Below are 22,561 nucleotides of genomic sequence, written 5' to 3' on the forward strand. Positions count from 1 at the left end.
ATGAAACCTTCTAAGATACTCACTGACGGACTCAAACCATCTCCTTTGTGGAGGAGGCAGCAATGTAACTCTGCTTGGTGGCAGCTTTGCACAGCCTCTGCACCAGATTTTACTCTTGGGATTTTGCAGTACGTTTTCAGCTCTTTCAGTTCTCAAGGCAATAGGAACAATGAGGAGTCATAATCTGGACCTTATAGTTTAATAAGCATGGAAGGAAGGTTTATGATTCTTGTAGTCATTTTTCTATCAAAAGCCCAGCCACTTCAGTGAAATCCACTCAGCCCAATCAATTGCATAAAAATGCAACATTTGTTGGCATCAGAAGCAACTGACACATTTGCTCATGTTTCTTGAGCAGAATTTTTGTGATTTAAATGAAAGCTACTTAACATATGCAGTATTTTTTTAAATTTCAGTTGTTTTTAGAAGGTGATACTATTGTATACATTCACACTCTAGGCAAGCGTCTTGTAAACAGCCTAAATGTCAGTGTGAATAGATTGAGATAGAGTTTAAACATGTAACAATTCTGTTTTTAGATGACAGCTTTCGGAGCATTCCTTCATAAAGGGTCCTTCTGCAGAAATTACTTTAATTTGCTGGATTTGCTGGTTGTGGGTGTTTCTCTGGTATCATTTGGTATTCAGTAAGTATTACAGTCTGAACAATTTATTTTTGCTCTGGGGTTCTCTACTGAAATCAGTCTTGCAGCTTCTTTTGTTCTGTCATTGTGTGTGGGTGCAGTCAGGGCTGGGAATGGGAGGAGGTAATGCTTTATGTGGAGAATTGTAATTCAATACTAATAGAGATTGGAAGCAAATAACTGCTTCCCACTATTGCCAAGAGAACAAGGAGGAACACCACAGAACTCTGTTGTATAGCAAGGAATTCCTGGAGCTTCTGGAGGTTTATATGCCCTCCTTTGTGTTATTGCCCCATATACAGCCTGATTCTATGAACTTATTCTTTTGGCATTGTCCTGCTGGGATACATAACCTGACAGGATTTGATGGGGAGAGAAGTTGCAGCTTAATCAGGGCTGTAAGTGGTAATGAGAGATGTTTTGCTTCCTTTGGATCAGGCAGAACATAATAACAGAGTCAGAAGGTGCTTATTGATTCTCTAAGTGAGCAGCTGTGCCTTGTTTAAATCATCCGTGAATCCTTTACTGACCTAGAAATGAGCAAGGGCTGGCTGTCAGTCAGCCCTCTCCCAGTTCGTTCTTGCTTGTGCTACAATACTTCTGCAAGATTTTAGTTTTACAATGTGTTCTTTAATGGACTGTCTGCTGTTATAGCTGCTGAAAGCAAATGTGATTCCACTGAGATCTTTTCAAATCCAGTTGGTTGGAAATGAAGGTATTCATTGACTTGCAGGGCTTGCACAAGGCTTTTAATGAGGTGTCGGCATTTGAAAAAGAAAGTACTCTGGGGAGTAATTTGCTCCTGACCAACCTTAACTGTGTTTGTGTCAGAGGAGCCTCTGAGCTGTTGATTCCCAAGTTGCTCCAGAAATCAAAATGATTCTTACAGTATTTATGACATTGTTATTGTTTTCCAATATTAACAAGAGATCAGTGAAGGAGTGCTTCAAAAAATCTTGTATACAATGTTGTGATGCTTTTTTTGATTTTTTCATGTATAAGGAAGTTGTGAGAACGTTGTTTTTCTTAGAAATAAAATCGATTACCTTAAAAGTAACAGACTTTTATTTTTTCCCCAGGTCAAGTGCTATCTCAGTTGTGAAGATCCTCAGAGTTTTGAGAGTCTTGAGGCCCCTTAGGGCTATAAACAGAGCAAAAGGACTTAAGGTTTATATTTTTATCTTTTTCTAAGTTACACTTCTGTTGACTTGATTCCTCAATTCTGCTTCAGGTTAAAAAGTCTAACACAATAAAAATTTCCTGGAGGTCATAGTGCAAACCCATAAATTAGTTCCTGATTCTTACGTGTACTGGGCCAGATTCGGCCCACAGTTCCAGTAATTTATATGTGGAGGAACACCAGTGCCACAGAGAGCAGAATTTGACCATGATACTTGCTGTGAACCAACATGTCAGAAATGGCTCCATTGCCATTCTACAGTGCATGTGTACATTTTAATCTGTACATGTTAATGGGTCTGTCTCAACAGACTTACAGACAAGTTTGGGAAATGAGCTTAGCTATGACAGCAGGTATAATACTGTCAGTGCAAAAATAGTAGCTTTAAAAAGTAATCTAAATGTGATAAAGTAAGCTTTTATTCTTGTGGTAGGTGTTCTAGGTTTAAACTATTTTTTTTCTTTCTTTCCAGCATGTTGTTCAGTGCGTCTTTGTGGCTATTAGAACTATTGGTAATATCATGATTGTTACAACTCTGCTGCAGTTCATGTTTGCTTGTATTGGAGTGCAGCTCTTCAAGGTGAGCAGACTCAAAAGTGTACTGCAGCAAGAATATCAAAACTGAATTGAATTCTTGGTGTCTTGCTGCTTGGTGGGTTGGTCTCATTCAGAAGAAGTCATAACATAAGTGCATTTATTGTGTATATTCTCCATTTTATCACTGTGTTTTGTTTTATATGTAGGGAAAATTCTACAAGTGCACTGATGAGGCAAAACAGAATCCAGAGGAATGCCGGTGAGAACTCCTTTAAGCTAAGTGACACATATGTTGATTAATGTAAAGGGCACCAGATAAGGGCAGGCATGTGATAGGTGATTTAGGTTTGTATAAATTGGAATTACTATCTTGAAATCTAGAAGAAAAGTATAAAACATAAAGGCAGTCAGGACTGGTTAGCAAGGAAATAAAACAAGCTTATGATGGAGTAAAATAAGCTATTTTGAATGAATAAGTGTATAACTTGAGGGCTTATTAAATATTTTACTAATGGCAGTCTGTTTCCTTTCCTTTCCCACAGGGGGATATACATTGTTTATAAAGATGGAGATGTTGATAATCCAATGGTCAAAGAGAGGGTCTGGCAAAATAGTGATTTCAACTTTGACAATGTTCTGTCTGCTATGATGGCCCTTTTCACAGTGTCTACTTTTGAAGGCTGGCCAGCGTGAGTGAATGCTTCATGACATTATTATTAAGACAGATTTTCCAGAAAAGTTTTCTATCGTTTACTGAGTATTTTGGGGAAACAGAACAGTCTGAAGCAATGGTGTAAAAACTTACTAGTAAAGGAAGGAAATAAACCTACCGTCCTTCTGAATCTGTCCATTTTTTTTCTGGTATTTCTTCATTCACTCCTATCAGTAATGGGAAAAGTTCTTGTTCTTACATTCCTATATTTACAGGAAATAAATGAGGGTGGATTTTTAAGTACAACTCGTGTTCTGGAAAATTTCCTTTACAGGGAACTCAAAATATGTAGAACAAAGCAATTATATTCCAGTAATTGCAATTCTCCATCTCTGTGGTCTGTACTTGGGTAATGTTGCATTCAGGAATTCAGCAAAATGGGATTTCAGTCTTTATTTTGTGATTTCACTGTGGTTCAGGGTATGGAATATACAGCTGTTGAGAACACAATGGTAGTACATGGCTTCTTTCTGTCTCTGAAATCAACTTAAAGTGAGGAACACAATATAGGATAACTTAAAAGTACTGTATGATCTCAGAATATATTATTTTTGTGTGTCCTTGTTCAAATCAGTGAAATCTTGCTTCCTAATCTTTCAGTTACTTTTGCTACAGCAAGCTATTCTTTTAGCACTAGAGTAACAATTCTTTTTGATCCTTATCCATTAAGGCTAATACTAATATTAAAATTTTAGAACTTTGAGTAAAAGTTCTACTATCGAACTAAGCAACTATACACTGCATAGATAAACATGAGAAGAACAAGCTGCCTTTGACAATTTGCCTAAATACATAAAGTCTTACAGGACAGCTGTATGTGAAAAAATAAAATAATACAACCAGTTGGTCATTGTCTTGATTATATTGAAAAAAGAAAATAACACGATGTGGTGTTTCTTCTATTTTGGTTATGCTTGTAAGTACTCTTGTATTCAGAGAAAGATGATAATAAATAGTAGGGTATTTCTGAAATCTGCCCTCTGAGTCTGCATATTTTACTGTCCTTTGCCATTTTAATGCTAATAAAGATCTTCTTTCTCCCCTCAGGCTGCTGTACAAAGCCATTGATTCCAATGGCGAGAATGTAGGACCTGTGTACAACTACAGAGTGGAGATCTCCATTTTTTTCATCATCTACATCATCATTATTGCTTTCTTTATGATGAACATATTTGTTGGTTTTGTCATTGTTACCTTTCAAGAACAGGGAGAACAAGAATACAAGAACTGTGAGCTGGACAAAAATCAGGTTAAAATACATAATGAACTCTTAACTTTTGAAAGTATTCTTTTTTATGTATTTATTCACCAATAGCTTCCTTTCTCCATTGGGCCAGAGGAGGGCATCAAACGCATACCTTAGTAATAAAATAATTTTAAAAAGTAGCTTGAGTAAATAGCATCAATTGGTACTCAAGTCACTCTATATTCCTCTTTCTGTAAGCCAAACATCTCAGTGTTTTTGTTGTGAAGGTTGTTACATGATGGTTGCTAGTGTCTTAGTGTCTCACTTCTTGGTGTCACGTTAAAGGGAATGCAAGCATTTAAGTTTATCCATAGGCAGAAGTAGATTTTACAGTAAGAACAGATATGTGAAAGTTGTGTTCTGAATAGACTGAAAATGTTCAAAGTGGTCAAAATGTTCTACTCTACCTTTTTCCCCTATTTAAAAAAAAAAATTCTCATGTGATGCTCATATTCCCCTCTTATTATTTAATCCTTTCACTCAGAAACTTGCTAGTGACCAGTCATGGTTTTTTGGCTACCCTTGTTCCACTGTATCACTCTGGGGAGCATTTATAATGCATTTTGTGCCACAACAGCCAGCTTTTGTAAGCATTCTTCAAAAGACAAGGAGAAGGCCCAGCGTATATGGAGATTTAGGTGCTAAGACCTGGAGGTGAATCCATTGCTGCCTATCAGTTTATCTCAACTAATAGGAATAACACCCACTGGTGTTTGTTTTGCAGACTGTAGGATTTTATGCTATGCAGTTATAATAATGATTGAAAACTTAGTAAAGACAAAGTACAGCTTATAGACTAATTAAAAGTCAGCATAATTATTAGCTGAGATTCTTTACAATGAATTCTGTATAGTAAGTTAATATTATGATGGTTGGGTAACAGTATGATGATATGTGTATCAGTACACTTTATACTATAAACAATACATATATGTAGGCATACCTGTGGTCTGTGGTATACTAGTATGCTGTGTGAAGGTGATATGCTTTAGAATTTCCATCTTTGATCCTTTGCATGTAGCTGAGTAGTGTATGTGCCTAGATACAGTTGTAGATAACCAAGTGAGGGTCGGTAAGATACTTGATTAAATTATAAGTACTTAAAAAATGTATGTAAAATAGATACATTGCTTCTTTCTGCTTTTAACAATTTACACTCATCATTAGTTATATTCCCATTTGTTTGACTGTTGGCAATAATCTGACAATTCTTGATATATTTGCTTTTACAGCGTCAGTGCGTGGAATATGCCTTGAAGGCTCGTCCTCTTCGTAGATACATTCCAAAAAATCCTTACCAGTATAAGTTCTGGTATGTGGTGAATTCTACTGGATTTGAATACATCATGTTTGTCCTCATCATGCTGAACACACTTTGCCTGGCTATGCAGGTAGGAAAAGAAGCTCTTTTGAAGCCATTGATATGAATTGGAAGGAAGGGCGTGGAAGATACACTGCCTTTTGTTTATAGCAATTGTTTGTTAATTAAAAAAAAAAAACAACAAAACCTGCTTATCATAGTACTCTTCTGTGATCTGTGCATCAGTTCTCTGAAGCAAAGTCCTTTGAAAGAGCTTGATGTTTGTGGTGATCTTCCTAACCCAGTGGAGCTCATTGATCTGTATTTGGTACTTGTAATTTCATGCAATTTATAAATGTGTATTCCCATGTGCAGGAGAATCTGGAAAGAAAAGCCTATTTTTGTTAGCAAACATTTCTCCAATCCCCTTAGATTCTTTTATCTAATGTATTCTTGTATACAAGACCTTTAAGCATTGCTTCACAACTTTGTAACTCCTGTACTTGTTCTGTCTTTGTTTCATACATTAACTACCCCATTTTTCCACCACCTATGTCTGTATCTTCTTTAAAAGTTTTTTAAGCTTATATGGAGCAAGTCTAGAATTGTATAATATTGCAAACATGTTTTCGTGTATTAGCTGTATATATGTATATACAATGCATTTCTTTGTATTTTTTGCACAGGCTTTTTTTTTTTTTTTTTTTTTTTTGTCTGTATACATTTATTTTTTCTTCTCTTCCTGAATTATTATATCCACTGCTTTTCCTTAGTTGGTACTCATATCTACTTTTCCAAGTTGTTCCAATTGGTTTCTTTTTTTTTTTCTTGGTACTTCAAAGTTTGATAAGAAAAAGAATCTTTCAAATCCAATTTATATGCCCATCCTACTTACTTTTTGTGGTAGACTTTCATGATGCTGTATGCTCTTAAAAATATCACTCCTACACAATATATTTTGCTGTGACTAAGATACTACAGGCTTTCTAAGCAGGTGTGACATGAGATTATGTTATTTAAGAACTACCTTCTAAGAGTCAAAAAATTGCTTTTGTCTAATATTCCTTTTTTTTTTTTTTTTTGGTGGAAAAAGTATTCTCCTCAAAACTGTCTCTGAAGGTCACCAGATGTAGAGGAATGCCAGATTTGTTCCGCTCATTGCCTGCATGGAATAGATGTAAATCTATTTTTGGCAAGATATTCAGCTAGTCTTGTATGATATAGTTGTGCGTCATAAATACTACCAGAAAATATTTTCTTCTGCTGCACTGTTGCCAGCTTTTATTATGTCGCCTTACTTTCACTTAGTATTTTAAAACTTTTACCTTTAAATGTGTCATATTTTTCCTCCACAGCACTATGGACAGTCTAAGCTCTTTAATGATGCGATGGACATTATGAATATGGTTTTCACGGGAGTGTTCACTGTTGAAATGGTTTTGAAGCTGATTGCATTCAAACCCAAGGTAAGTTTTATACGTGATTTAATTAGGGCATCACCACAAGAATTAAGTGTAATGTAAGTTTCACACTAGCTATGTAATATCCAAATAACAAAAAGAACCTACATGTTTCCCACAGTTATCTATCAGTTAAATCATAATAGAAACATTAATCTGATAATACATATATACATAAATCCAAGAAATGAAATACAGATATCAGAACAAACATTACAAGGTGGTTGACGACATCTAGAATATTCTGAGGTAACAAAACTGTCCCTTTCTAAATTAGACAAATCATTTCCTGTTACAAGCATTACCACTTCTCCTAATTCCTGGTACCATGTTCATAACCTTCAACAAAGTTAATCTCCATTAAAGATTTGTATGTTATGTTTCTTTTTCAAAATGCAAAATTATTCCTTTACTTTTTAAAGTACAGCCATGTACTACAAACATACACAGAAAAAAATTGAGTATTAAATAGCTGTTTTAGGTTTTAATGTTTTCAGTTATGTATACACACCATTTGGTAGAGGGTCCTACAGGAGGCAGCCGAGATTCCTTGCTTTAAAGGGACACTGTCAAAATGAATAATGTAGACATACTGTTGAAAGTAGATTCATAAGACATACTGATTACTGTTATTATCAATTCTTAAAAGAATATGAAAATTGGATTATGTCAGTTCATGCAGTCTTATTTGTTCTGTTCTCATACCCCATTTATGACAGTGCAAAAGACAAACTAAACTAAATTTTATTTTCAGTACAATGAAATCAATATTTTTTCTGGTCTTCTGTCTCTGTATATAAGTGAAGGAGCATGGTCACTCACTAGATGTGAAATTTGAAAACAACCATTTGAGGTTCCTCATCTCAGCATCTAAGGCTGTTTTGGGGTTGTTCTTTTTTTTTTTTTTTTTCCATTGTGCACTGTCCTTCTTTTAAAGTAATCAGAATATTGGAATCTGCAAATTGAATGTGGACTGTGAACTTCCTTTGGTTTAAGTAGTGTACTGGATGACTCCAGTCTGTGAGGACAACCTTATCTGTGCTTATTTAGCTCTGACACTTACAGCAACATAGCCATGGCAGCCCAGATTCTAGTGTGCAGTAGATGCTTAACTCCTTTCCAGCATTTCAGGACTGTTTATTCAGATGAGTTAGCCATGAGCTGTAGTGTGTCACCCAAGTTACTTGATTTATGGTTAGCTTATTTTTGCCTGCACAGAAGTAAACAAATCATACATCACTTGAGGTCTGGTGTTGAGATATGAAGTGTGGAGTTCTGGGTGAGTTTACTCACTCTCCCATAGTCATTCTCTGCACTGTCTAGACTGTTATACATTTCTAGTGAATTTATATGTATTTTTTTGTCATCTGTGTTATTTAAATGCCAAGGATTTCACAGTAAAACTAACATGATCTGAAGCCCTAGAGGAGGGGATAGTTATGTGGTTCACAGAGTATGCTGATTGCATTTCCTGATTTGTACTTCCTGTTGTATATCATTGTTTCACACTGACATTTCAGAAGACTTTGCTGCATTTTATAATCTGCTCTTAGAAAGAAGATTGTGAATCCTTGTGTGGTTCTTCACGTACCTGTGCCTATAGTCAGAAATAGCAGCTAATGCCAAATTGATTGGTCTGATCATGGGTGTATAAATCGCAGTTCTTCATTTGTATTATGAACTTCCCACTCATTATTGAATGCAGTGTCTTAACAGTGGTCTCTGAAACTTGGTACAGCTTGGATTCTAATTGTTGCAATGTGCTTTCTGTCTGATTGGATGCTTTTACTGTAACAGCTCCCTGGATCTGAAAACTGAGAGTCTGAAGGGAAGACACTTATTTCCAGAATTTCCCAAATTTCATTCCTTCATAGAAGTGGAAGACCTTAAAGTTGCTAATTAGCAGGATGAGGTTAAAAATCCATTATATTGATCACACTTTTCAGAGACTAATTAGCATAGAAGGAAGGAAGTGACATATATTTAAGGTTGTTCATGTTATTTTTTTTTTGAAGATTGTAACTTTTAAAATCAAATAATTTATACCTAAACACTGACTGACATCTACCTCACAGTTCATTAATAACTTAAAATGAGTTAGCAGTTTTAAATAGAGTCTAAATTTTAATCTAGATACATACTTTAAACAACAATGAATTGTTTTAGCTAATGTTAGAATGTTTTAATGGTCCGAACAATCTGAAACCAAGCCTACAATTCTCCTTTAGGATTTTTGGAAAAAAACTGGCTCATTTCCTCTGTGTTTACATCACCATTGGGTTACTTTGCCTACTCTGACAGAATGGACGACGTTATTTACTACTTTTATGCACTATAGAAATAATTTCAAAGTTGCTCAAAGCATCAAATCGAAAATCCATTACTCAGTGTGTAAATATAAGAAAGATGAGAATGTGTTAGTTTTTATCTAATTTGCTTGACAGTGTCCCCTTAATAACACAGACCAAAATCCTGTAAAAATTGTAAGCTTTGCTTTTGCTATTCATGCAAAATTAGTGCAATTATAAATAATTGATACTCCTACTGTGGTAATTGTGTTGTGTAAAACTGAGGTACTGCAGACTGCCTTCTGGCTCTGAAATATACAACCTTTGGTTAAATAATAGATGTTAAAGGTGATGCTGAGTGTCTGGCACACTTGCTGACTGGGAAGTTGGAACACAGAGCACTTTACAGAAAGAGTCCCTGAACTTCTCAAAAGAGTGCTGTAATGACTAAAATATTTATATAATTGATCAACAGAAACCTGTTTTTTGTATTAATTCTCTATGCCTACGTATTCCCTATAATTTGTGATTTATCCTTCAGCATTTCTCAATGAATACTTTTTCACAGTGTAAGGTAAAAGAGCAGGCATATTTTTCTCCATGTTGTTCTCCACATATGCTAAAATCTGGTCAGTACATTATGAAACAAAATATATCCGTGAAATCTAAAACAATGCATCAACACACACTGTTTATATAGCTTCATAATAGCCAACCGTTACTTAAACTTGTAATGATTTTCCATGTCATTTTACATCAGATTTTTGTAAGAAAAAAGGAAAGATGGCTAGTAAGTGAACTGATTTTGGGTTATTGCAGTGGTGAAAACAACTTATTTGCATGATGTTTATTTGCTGTGACTTGTCCATTCCTCCCTTTTCCAAAACCATCTTTATTTTCTCTTAGTTTTTTGTTTGTATGCTTTTGCTTTACATATTACTTTGAACAATATTTGTCTATACTGATGGAAAAGGTTTCATAAAATAAATGTTTAAAGTATTTTGGCCATACTGAATTAAAAATGTGAGTTTGTTATTTAAGTGCTTTATATTGTAGCATGTCACTTTTTCAATAGCTGAAGGACCTTTTTTAGTTGTAGATATTGTAGAGAAAGATAGGTAGCACACCTCAGGATTGCACTGATTATGGTTTGGCTGTTTACCAGTAGTCTCTTATATAAATCGTTATGTGAATAACAAGAAAGATATGTCTTTTAAATGAGATAAGGAATACAAATGAGCAGGAAAAATACCATGAGAAGAGAGCAGCTTCCATTCTTCCCTTCATTATCTGGTCTCTCCTAATCTCTTCAGGATTATAAATCAGTAATGTTGAGGTAGTTGAACATGAAGTTTAGCAGAACATTAGGAACGATTTTGGTGGAGTGAAATGGTGAAGGAGGAGTGGTAGGGAGTTGTGGGGGAACTCTCCGAAGTGGATGCGTTTATTCAGAAGGCAGGATCCATGTAGATGGGTTTTAGCCTCAAGACTGGAATTTATTATTAAAGCAAGAGAGGGAAGGCATGTGGTGCAAAGGGTTGCAGTGATATCCTTCTTACGGACCTTCCTTAAATAAAGGAATAATTATAGCAATTCTCTTTATGAAGAGCTAAAATTTAAAATAGAGTAGTATTAATGAGTACAGTAGTAGAGAGTAGTAGCATTAGGAACATAAGATTGGTGCTTACTCTCATCAAATACTCTGTAGAGCTGTCTTTTTCTGCAGCAGCTCTTTTATAGTCTCCAAGAGCAAATTTTCACATTAGATTTTTTGAATCATTAGTCAGTCAGGTGTAACTTTTAGTCTTAATACTTGCTAGAAATTCTGACAGTTTAAAACGTTGAGAAGATTTAAAAAAAAAAATCTGCCTAACTTTGCTTTTCTGTGCTAAAGCCACGTAACAACTAAAACTACTCAACTAAAACATTATCTTATAGTAAGTAGTACAGTAATAAATGGAACTAGACATCAGGTAAGGTCACCATACTTATTTTCAACCTCTTCCTAAATTAATTATGTAGAACTGCAATGGCAATTAAGTTACTATTTTAAAGTGAATTATCTGAAAAGTAGAATGCACATGTACAATACGTACGTTGCAGCCTTTGCAATATCAATCCTTAGCCATTGTTGGCTTTTAAGTCATTATATCGGAATGAGAAGAAAAGATGACTTTGGTAACATTTGCAATTCAGAATTTTTGTAATAATTATGCAAAACTCATCTAAAACCTACCTGTCTTGTATCCATAGAATTACTTTCAACACTGTAGTACATCTTGTTCCCAGTGACAGATTAATCCTGAAACCCAACTCAAGGTTTCTTCTTAAATATCTTTTTGCCCAAACATGGGGTTTTGATTCCAGTAGACAGTTAATTGCAGTTCATATTGGATGATAGTGTTTTATAACAATTTGCAGCAGTGAGCTACTAACATATACATAGAACAATATATTTCAAGGCATAAAATGTCAGAAGGGTGACTAAGTGATTAATGACAGTGAATTTTCAGATATTAGAAAGGCTGCGTTAGAAACCGTAAGAACTTGTCCAAGTTGGTATGGCTCCTAGCCCTGGCTTCTCTGGTTATGGAATCAGATCCTAACTGCAAATGTGCTGTGAGTTCTTCTATAAAACCTTATTTAGGAATAGAAATTTCAGTTATGCAATACATCTGCACAATTCTACCTGAAGGATGATTATGTGTTAATAACCAGGGATAACACTAAAATATTTTCTACCTGTTGCTTAGATCGGACTGTCACAAAGTCGTCATTGCTAGGGAGTTATCAGGGGGCTTTGTCCTGTAGAAATCTTGTTAAAGCGGTTTTGTCATGTGTGTTAGTTTATATATATTAGACTTTTTCAGCCTTTCTGCTGAGTCCCAAACGAGATTTGGTTGATGGCTTGCTTGCCAGAGTTGTGCGTATACGATGGTGTGTTATGCATGTGTAGCGCGTGTGTGTGTCTGTACATGTATATAAATATATATAAAATGTGTATATACATATATACACACACCCACACATGTGCACATGTATGTTGCTTTTCCTTCAGTAGGCAATATTGTTTGTTTTGTTTTGTTTTCTCATTAGACCACAGGTTTTGTTTAACTAATTTCTGTTTATGCAAAACTAAACAGAAGTATGCAAATATTTGACATTTCATGTGTAATCACAAACGTTTGCACCCTGCCTGCTCTGTTCAGGGCTATTTTAGTGATGCCTGGAATACGTTTGACTCCCTCATCGTTATTGGCAGCATAGTAGACGTCGTTCTCAGTGAAGCTGATGTGAGTATACCCCAGCTTACTTTCCCCAGTCCCTACTTCTCTTTCTCTGTCTCCCCACTATTTCCATCATCTGGACAAGTCACAGATTTTGATCTGATGTTTCTAAAGTTTGAATACAGACCAGTTATAGGTCAATTATGTTGATATGGGAAATAAATAGCCTTTTTTTTCTACCAATTTTTTTTTAGCTAAGAAAAGGGAAAGATTGTATAGTGGTACATCAGAGAAGCCTAGAGTGTTTCTGTGTTATAACACTGTCCTTTTCTTCTCTTTTTCTGTTTGTGTTTTTCTCTTGCTCTCTTTCTGCTGAATGCTTGTCCTAACAGCACTATTTCACTGATGCATGGAACACTTTTGATGCCTTAATTGTTGTTGGTAGCGTCGTTGATATTGCTATAACAGAAGTTAATGTAAGTAGCAACTGTTCATGCACTAAAAAGTAATTGCTGTCCTCAAGAAATACAGAAAATGTAACTTTTATACCCCCAAATCCTTTTTTTCACAAAAGTATTCCCTATCCTGGAATTGAAGACCAAAATATTGACATACATGTTTGTACAAGCTGTTATTGTAGAACTATAAAGCCGTACAACTGAACACGCGCACAGTATAGTGAGGCATGGAATTATGTTTTCCTGTATGTGTTCAGAAAATATCTTAAAACATTTTATTTATAGAAAAGGAATTAAGCCTTTACTACTATTTCATTTGAAGCCAGTGATTTTCTTATGTATCTTGACTGAGATAATTCAAGCATCTGTACATTGCTTTAATGGCTCAGTTTAACAAGTAATGGTTTATTCCATGTGAGGTTTGGCCTTTAAAGTGATTTTACCTCTTGTATCTTAAGAGGCAGTGGAAGAAAAGTAAAAAGAGTAAGTAAAGACTTCCAAGGTATGGAAAATAAAGTGTTTTTTTGATTTATTTTTTTTTTTCAAATTTGCAGCAAATGCTTTGAAATCCAAATTACTTTTAAAATACTTTGAAAACTCCATATTTTTACCAGAACTTTGATTAATGGCCATTGTAAGTATAGGTATTTTAACGGAAATACAGGGAAATGTTGATTTTTGCCTACTTTATATATGACTTGCAGATTTTAACAAGGAAAGCTGTATGACAAAAAGAAAAAAGACATATGAAACATAACAAAACACACAGCTTTTCTGGAGCAATGCTCTCCATATTTATGTTTCTGTAGTCCAGTTTTCAGAGGAAAGTGCATCTTTCTAGCACTTGTTATGACCTCGCGTAGGCAGACCATAGATGGTGAGACTTGGATCTAACTCAGCAGCTGAAAATGCTTACTGAGCACACACTCATCAGGTGCAGTTAATGTAGTCCATGTGCTGAAGATCCTGTCTGCTTCTCATTCTAAGAATGAAATTATCCTCAAATATGCCTCAGATTTTTAAAAGCTGACTCAAATTTATTTTTTCCAGAAATGTTTGAATTTAGACTTCGAACTGAAGTAATTGCATATAGCCTGCTATCTCCATTCGCAGTAGTACTGACATGAGCACAATATGAGGGGCATAAAAATACTGTTAATTTAGAGTAGCTTTCCCTAACAGCTGCAAAATGTACTTCACTGTGCGGCCACTGAAAAATAGTTTGAATGTACTTTTGCAATTAGAGGTGGTGCCCCTGTGTTTGGCCTTGTGTTTAACACTGCATGGACAGTGTTAATTTGGCAGCACTACTTATAACTGATCACTGCTGAGCTCTCAGTGGAGATCATGTACTGATCTTCAGCTACAGGACACACACAGCAAGAACTAGCACTGTGTTTCTTAGTTTTTTCATGCTATACTTAGAGAAAAGGCTCATTTTCACTTTGATGTCTCTCAGTACTGCACAGCAGGCTATGTGTGCACTAAGTATTGTCTGTTTCTGGTCTTTCACTTTTCTGTGCTTTGTTTGTGCAACTGATGAATGTATTTCAATTTCAGTATATTTCTGGGCTTGATTTCCCATTTTCAACATGAAACAGTGAATACTGCAGTGTCCAGGGATGTTTTTAAAGTTTTTATGACTTTTATTGTTTCTATTCTATTCATTTTTTTCCTACTTCATTAGTTGGTAAATTTGTATAATCCAAATTCGATATTTTAGAATGTTTTTCTTAATATTTTCTTTGGAAATGAACCCTTCCACCCGTACTTTTTAGCTAACAGTTATCCTGGGAAGCCCACAGCTCCGCTAGGATGTGCACAGGGCTTTGTTTTCAGTGATATTACAAGCACAGATGGAATGGCACCTGTGACACTTCCAAGTATAAACGATACTTTAAGGGAGCTCAGCCTTGTTTGAGTGAGCGGTCTGCTCGTGCAAACTGCTAGCACTGATGTAAAAACAGATTGCATTGCAGTTGCAATTGCATGAGTGCAGCCCTCTTAGTTGAACAATGTAAATGAGGAGTTGAAAGGCTGTAAGTACCTGAAGTATAGAAAGACTCAAAATGGATTAAATGTTCTTATAGGTATGAATATATAATTATGTCATGTGGTGGAATCAAATTGACCGTGTTCCAATATTTCGTCTGTGTACATTTAGACTAATTCCAAAGGCCAGCAATTTTAATATATTTATATCTGACCTGGGTTTTTCAAGTGAGTGGGTAGAACTTTCATGTATCACCTTGATTTTGGTATTCATTTTTGGAAATTGATGTCTCATCTTTGTTTTGTTGTTCCTATTTCTTTTTTAAGTATATGATGCCTTGAGGCTGATTCTTCTGATCCAGTCCTATTCTAACACTAACGAGGAAATTACTGAGCTTTGAATATTCTCAGTGCCCATGAAAATCAATGTATTTAATGTGTTCAGCAATTTACAGGACTGCTCAGCATCCTTAAGGTCTGGATCAGTGACCAGTTCCAAAAACGAACCACCTCAGAGCAACATATGTTTTGGCTACACACTATTTTGTATGGTTTTTGTTTTTGACTCTGTCATTTAATATCCCTTTGTTTAAACAGTTCTTTTTTTGACCCTAATTGGTTTTCATGTTCGTTTTATTTTTAGAAATTTTTAGAGGCAAGTATATATAAGTAAATGTGTATATACGGCATAGCAATACAAAATTTAAAAGCACCACTAAAACCTATATAATTACTTTGGCTTTTTTGTAACCTATTGCTTTCAAAAAGTTTCACGTGACACACATGATCTGGTGTGGTCATAAAAATGGTTCCTTTTAAATTAGGAAAAAAAAAAAGAGCAGAGTGGTGGTTGTGAGACACAGTAAGTGGCCAGTCCTCCCTTGGAGATGAAGATACTTAAGAGCATGAGAGATAAATAGAAAGAAATTTGGAATTAATTATGAAGTTCTTTACTGGAATTCAGACATGTTTCAACGTGGCCAGACTGTGATCAAATTATCTGCAGTTCATATTTGGTAGTTCAGAAACCATTTGGATGACCAGTACTGGATGACTTAGAGGCATGATCACATTGAAATACAGTAGTAGATACAGAGGTTTTAATTCACATTTTTAAAATTTTCTTTACCATTCATGCTGCCAAAATGTCATTAAAGGAATTGGGAGTTCACTTTAGCGTTCATTTGTTCAAACAATTTGGGAATAATGCTATGCATCAATAAAATTCAGGTTCTTTGCTCGACATGAGGGCACTGCTATCTTCTTCCTGATCCCCTCAGAAAAATCTATTCATTTTGAGTTCAGTCTTGTAAACACGCGAGACTCATTCAGTGCTTACTCTACAGTTAACAGCTGACAGTGATTAATAGCAATATGATCAAAAAGTCTATCACAAAACTTGAACTGGATATTCTGTCATTTGGCAGGAAGGAACCAACCTGTTATCATTTTAGCACTGTGCTGTGCATAGCAGTGACTTGCAGACAGTGGGACACTTTTTTGCTAGGCTGCTAATGGAACTGGGATGGCTGATGCTTGCTCCTATATAATTCATATCCACTTCCCGTAAGACATTCTGGATTCCAAGTTTGAACAAAAGCACTGCAGCTCACTTTGAATCCCACTTCATCCATTAGTATCATACTTCAGATCATGTGCTTAGCTGCTAATTAAGAATAAGTAATTTATAGTTTTTTAATAGTTATATACTTTTTAGATTTTTGTAAATAAATCTCTTTAAACCTAAGGGGCTTACTGTAATTAGCATCGAGTGATGTGTAACCTACACTGTGTTGCAGTATTTAATTTGGAAGTAGAAGTAAATTTCTAAGTTGCTTCCATAAAGATGTATTAATACTGATAATTTAGATAATGTGCCATGGAATATTTATTAGACAGCAATGAGAATAATATCCTATGCCAACAATGGATATTAGTTATGAACTTAATATCTTTAACAAGGGATGATGCATACTTTTTAATCTACTTTGAGTCACACTGATTCCAAATTTTTATAACTGATGTGTACGGGCATTTGATTCATGTTCAACAGGGAATTTACAAAGCACTAAGGCTGTGAAGAAAATTACTTAATAGCAAATTTGATTCTTAGTGATGACTGAATGAATCTTGTGTATATACATGTGCACACATGTTACACATTTCTAAAGATATTTTGGCAACCTGAATGCTTTCCTGTGTATGTTGATGTCAACATATATATTTGTCATTTAGATGTTTCCTGCACTAGCTGCAGTCTTGATTACATCATCAATATGTGTAAATTTGTTTGGCATACTCTAGTACACTTTTGCACAATAAGTAACGAGAGGCATTTGATCAAAATCGTGTACTAATATTCACTGGTTTGCACCTTGATTGTTTTTTTTCCCCTTAAACACAGAGCTACGGTTTGCTTCCAATGCATGACACAATCAGTTTCACATCAGTCACAGATTTTACACTGAAGCTTTTCCAAAGGCTAGGGTGGTTATATGGAACCTTAGTTGCAATATAAAGAGTAGAAAGACAAGTTACTCTTTAGGAAATGTGCCAAATTTTTAGTAAGCAGCAGTAAATGTGAGGCTGAAATGGTTAGTAGGCTGCAAACATTTTCATATATTGGTTGATCACTGGTTAATCTTTTTTGAGGGTTGGCATTGTCTGGAGAAGAAAAATGCTGTACTGAGCTTTGATTAAGATATATGTGTGTGTGTGTATATATATATATATATATACACATATATATGCATATACATGACTCATTAACAGACTATTTGATGTATCTAAGAATTGACTTAAAAGCACATACAGAGGAAGTGCTTTGCTGAAGTAGTCTCAGTGTAGCTGGTGCATGGCTGACAGAAAAGACAATAATTATTCTAGTCTCCTACATAAAAATAATGTGCCACCTACTTGTTTGTATGTACATGTCAAGTAATATTACTGAAGTTGTAAATAGGATTGTATATTTGGATATGTCTTTTCCTTATCTGTAGGAAGCAGACAGTCTTTGTTGTCAAGTGTCTATTACTGCAAATTGAGTTAATTTTAGTTTCCAAGATCTTAGTGTAACTGATGCCAAATACACACACACAAATGTTAACTCTTAGATGAACATTTCCTTTATAAATAAACACAAATGTTGTTTTCTTTCTGCTCTATCACTTTATTAAATTAATTGCATTTTTTATTATGAGCCAAGCTGCTGTAATATCAGAGGGAACTGCCAGAGGGGATAAGAAATTAAATGCACTCACTTTAAAATCTCAATATCCAGAACACTTGACCAATAATGGGCAGAAGTTGAATGTTTTCATCTCCAGTAGAAGAAACTCCTCAGGTAGCAGGAGTATGTTTTCCTTCTCGTTTTCCAACATTTATCCCCATTCCAGTATTTTTGCACAATTTACCTTTTGTGAAAAAGGTTTTTCCTGGCCTACTCTTGCCACTTGCATATGACATCCTACTGATGCCCAACAGCAGCAGGTCAGCCATTGCTTCAGGCTGTCAGGAGTGTGTAAGCCAAAGAAGCTGAGGAATAGAAATAGAAATATACACAATATATTCAATGCCCTTGTGCCCTTCTGTCAACAACGAAAAAATATAGGACTATTAAACTTGTTGTTCCTGAGTACCTGTGGTGGAACAGTTTTCTTACAATTTTGGTAACGTGATGTTTGTCTGCATTTTAAAAACTGGTTAATAAGTAAATATTAAAATGCTAATACATAGAAAAAAAGGTTTTTTTTAACTGATTCTTTCTTTTGTGAATTTATTTCAAAACAAAATCCAGTGCTCTTAACAATGATCTTCAGTGTTTTTTTCTTGATTTTTTTTTTTTCTTGAAAGAAACTAAGTAGAGTCTGCAGGATTAAAGTATTCTTATCATGTTGTTATATATCTCATACATTGCTATGCTAATAGTTTTCCTAATTTATTTGGAGCCCAATTCTTCTTCTATAATAGCTGGTGGGAAATGCTATATCCAGCATTTTATTTCATTATTTTAGTGTGAGCTTCTGAAGGTACAATAATCTAATATGTTCTTTTTCTGTGAAACACGTTATTTAATTTTTGATAACACAAAATACAGCATGCAAATAAATTTGATCACTGATAAAGGCTATATACCTCAGCATGAGTCATAACCACGAGTCAGCCGTTAATATGAAATGTCAGGCCTCATCTGCAGAAGTTACAGTGAAACCCTTTTTCTTTAAAAGTTTCAGATGCAGAAATTATTTCTGCACCAAAAAATCAGTAGCAATGTGGGTCAGTGTACACTAGTACAGACTTGTGATTGGTATAGGTAGAGAGCTTTGTGAGATTGTTTAAGCATTATGTGATATTTTGGCACTTATGATGTTTGTGATTATTGCTCATGAATTTCAATTTTGATTATTTCAAATTGCAGAAATGTGCAGGGAAATTCTAATGCAACAACTCTTTCATTGGTAGCATTTTGTCATTGTTTATACAATGTTTATACAATTTATTTTACAAATTCTCTGCTTACTGAAGTGTAATGATGAGAGCTGGGCTTTTGTTAACATTAATGCATTGTTTTAGTATTGATCCCTACAGCAGGTTTAAAACTGTTTCAGGAAATACCGAAATTCCATCAGGACAATAACATTTTAATATGCATTGCAGATAGTTGAACAAATGGGTATTTTTAACTCATTAGTGCCTTTTGAAATCTGTGTTATATGTTTGGCCAAAAAAAAAAAAAAAAAAAAAAAGATAAAACAATTAGTCTTTTAATATATACCACTAATGATTTGGCTTCAGTAGAGTACTACCAATTCTTAGGGTTTTTTTTTAACTATCACAGAGTGGCTTGGGTTGGAAAGGACCATAAAGCCCATCCAGGTCCAGTGCCCTTGCTGTTGCCCCCCCCAATCAGATCAGGCTGCTCAGGGCACCACCCAGAATCACCTTGAATGCCTCCAGGGATGGGGCATCTGCAGTTTCTCTGGGCAAAGAGGAGTACACTTTTGTGTATACTGCCTGTATTTTCAGAAGAATCATCTCCTTTCTGTTTCCTTCCTCCCCCTGGATCTCACTCTAGCTAACAACAAGGCTAGAGATTTAACTCAGTGGCATTGAGTGTGCCTGATGCATGTGCAGTGTGTTGGAAGCAGCACTGAGAAGGCATTGTGGTTACTGCCACTGTATGTAACCTCAATTGCTGAAAAATGTCACTTCGAAAAGATGTACTTTTTGGAGAAGAGAGAAAGTCCCATCACTTGGATCTAACCTCCAGGAATCCATTCATTCTAATGCTGTGAAGTTTTAAAGACTTTTCCATTCAGTCTGAAAGAAGCTGCAATGAACATCAGTGCACGAGCAAGCATAGACACTTGGCCCACGAAGCTTTTCTAGCTGCTATACTTCAATGTCTGGCCATTTAGGATACTGGGACAGTTTCTCCAAAGACAGTCAGAAATATTAGAAAAAGAGAAGTTTGGTTCTGATCAAGAAGTTGGCATGCCTCTCTCCTGTCTGTAGCCCATTAATTTGTGAACTTTGCTTTGAAGGAAATCCTGATTTGATATAAAACCCAATTAATTGAATACGGTTAGATTCCAGTGATGGAATAATTAACTTTCAAAAAAAGCACAGCAGAGAACTTGAAAAGCTGATTTGACCCTAAAGCTTTGTTTTTGAGTTGTATTTAAGGCATATTGCTACATTTTTACACAACCTACAGAAACTGGGGGCTAATTTTGTTTGGCTTACATAGGAACGGGCATTTAATTTTGTATGCAGTTCATATTGACTCTCTTAAACATGTTTTAAAGTAGCAGATTTTAGTATGAGTCAGCCAATGTAAAATGTTAAATTGAAGGTTTTACTGAAGGTATTATTGTTCTGTTCTGGAAGAATATAGAGTTGAAAGATGTTCGTTTACATTTAGAAATGAAAAATGTCCTTCTGTTTATGGTGAAGCTGCTTTTTTGATCGCTTACTTGATTTTAATTTTTAATGTTCTTAATTTCTTAAAGCCAAAGCCAACTGAAACAGTCACAACTGATGAGTCTGGGGTAAGATTAGTAAACTGACCCCAGTGGTTTTACCTCTACTTGAGTTATTCTTTTTACCATGTCTCTATTTTCCACCAATTTTTTTCTGTATTTTTCATAACTGTCCTATTACAAAGGTGTATGCAGTGGTTTGCATTCATTGTCAATGTATTATTGAAGTCTACTACAACCAAACCCAATATGATCCCTATTAACAAACCAGAAAACTTGGAAATGCATGTGATGTGTGAAGCATTTCTACAGGTCCTGTGTTTTTAGCATGTAATTTTTCCTTTCATATCATTCTTACCAAGGTGAAAAGGCCCTCAAGATACATTTTCAAATCTTGCCTCTTCCACCTCTGCATTTGATGTTGTTTTTCTGAAAGTGTTGCATGTCTGTGTTTGTATTTGGTTTGACTTCTTCATGATACTCTTCAGAACTCCGAAGACAGCGCAAGAATCTCCATCACTTTTTTCCGTCTTTTCCGAGTGATGAGGTTGGTGAAGCTGCTTAGCAGAGGAGAAGGAATCAGAACTTTATTGTGGACATTTATTAAGTCATTTCAGGTTAGCAAAATTTATTTAAATTTGCTTTATAATTGTAACCATTTTGTATACCAATTTTTATGAGGCGATACATTGTGGAGTGCAAATAATGTTTCTTTTGCAATTCATTCTACCAATGATTACACATAGAAATACATTTACGAAATAATGCTACAAGAAACTTTGCCTGCTGCTTCCTTCTGTGAGTTCAAGGATCATTCTTTGCCAGAAAGGTTAGCTGCCACAATGAGATTTCTCTATAGCATTTCATAGAAAGCATTAGAAATACCTAAAAAGGATTTTTTTTTTTTTTTTTTTTTTGGTGAAATGAAAGGATTCTTTGATTTGATGCACACCGGTCTTATACTTCCACACATTTTATTAGGTGACTGAAAAAGAGGAATTTAATCTTTTATTAGAAAGAACTGATTTTATAAGTGTAGTAAATAGATACTTGAAACCTTGCCCCTGAAAACTGTGATGACCATGAAGTTAACGTAATTCAATGGGAGGTACCTTTATGTTGGCAGAATCAGTAACGTAAATACAGTTTAAAACTGTTAAAGTTGGGTCTTTCCCCTGGATTACTGGCAGAAATAATTTAAAATATAACAAAGCTCATGTTCATTGCATATGACAGATTATTAAGAGGTAATAACATTTCAAGCATTTACATAGGAAGAAAAACCTTGGAAGAGCCTGTGGTGTACAGAGAAATTATTTTTGTGAATTGAAATGGAAATTATGGTGTGAAATTATTAAAATACAATGCACCTGTCCCTTTTCCAGGCTCTGCCTTATGTTGCCCTTCTGATAGCTATGCTGTTCTTCATCTATGCTGTCATTGGAATGCAGGTAATTTTAGGTGTTTTTAGCATTCAACAAAAGCACGGTGTTGGCTACGCTGAGACCTGTTTACCAAGGTGCTTTCTGAAATGTTC

The 22,561-nt window shown here is 35.1% G+C and overlaps 1 protein-coding gene across 22 annotated transcripts in view; it reads left to right on the forward strand.

Annotated features, from left to right (window-relative positions):
• CACNA1D (calcium voltage-gated channel subunit alpha1 D) overlaps positions 1–22,561 on the forward strand; it is a 165,734-nt gene that overhangs the window by 115,275 nt on the left and 27,898 nt on the right. For 7 of the 22 annotated variants that reach the window (XM_040646100.2, XM_040646099.2, XM_040646102.2 and 4 more), the window contains 14 exons: positions 540–646; positions 1,723–1,810; positions 2,296–2,403; positions 2,567–2,619; positions 2,903–3,049; positions 4,120–4,321; positions 5,551–5,709; positions 6,974–7,084; positions 10,127–10,156; positions 12,576–12,659; positions 12,986–13,069; positions 21,055–21,093; positions 21,513–21,641; positions 22,410–22,475. In XM_040646100.2, coding sequence (XP_040502034.1) covers positions 540–646; positions 1,723–1,810; positions 2,296–2,403; positions 2,567–2,619; positions 2,903–3,049; positions 4,120–4,321; positions 5,551–5,709; positions 6,974–7,084; positions 10,127–10,156; positions 12,576–12,659; positions 12,986–13,069; positions 21,055–21,093; positions 21,513–21,641; positions 22,410–22,475 — 1,407 coding nt within the window. The remainder of the gene's footprint in view (positions 1–539; positions 647–1,722; positions 1,811–2,295; positions 2,404–2,566; positions 2,620–2,902; positions 3,050–4,119; positions 4,322–5,550; positions 5,710–6,973; positions 7,085–10,126; positions 10,157–12,575; positions 12,660–12,985; positions 13,070–21,054; positions 21,094–21,512; positions 21,642–22,409; positions 22,476–22,561) is intronic. The other 15 variants (XM_015292987.4, XM_046899820.1, XM_040646103.2 and 12 more) reach the window with 9 other exon arrangements.

Source organism: Gallus gallus, chromosome 12 (genome assembly GCF_016699485.2).
Source record: "Gallus gallus isolate bGalGal1 chromosome 12, bGalGal1.mat.broiler.GRCg7b, whole genome shotgun sequence".
In the NCBI taxonomy this organism is placed as follows: domain Eukaryota; kingdom Metazoa; phylum Chordata; class Aves; order Galliformes; family Phasianidae; genus Gallus; species Gallus gallus.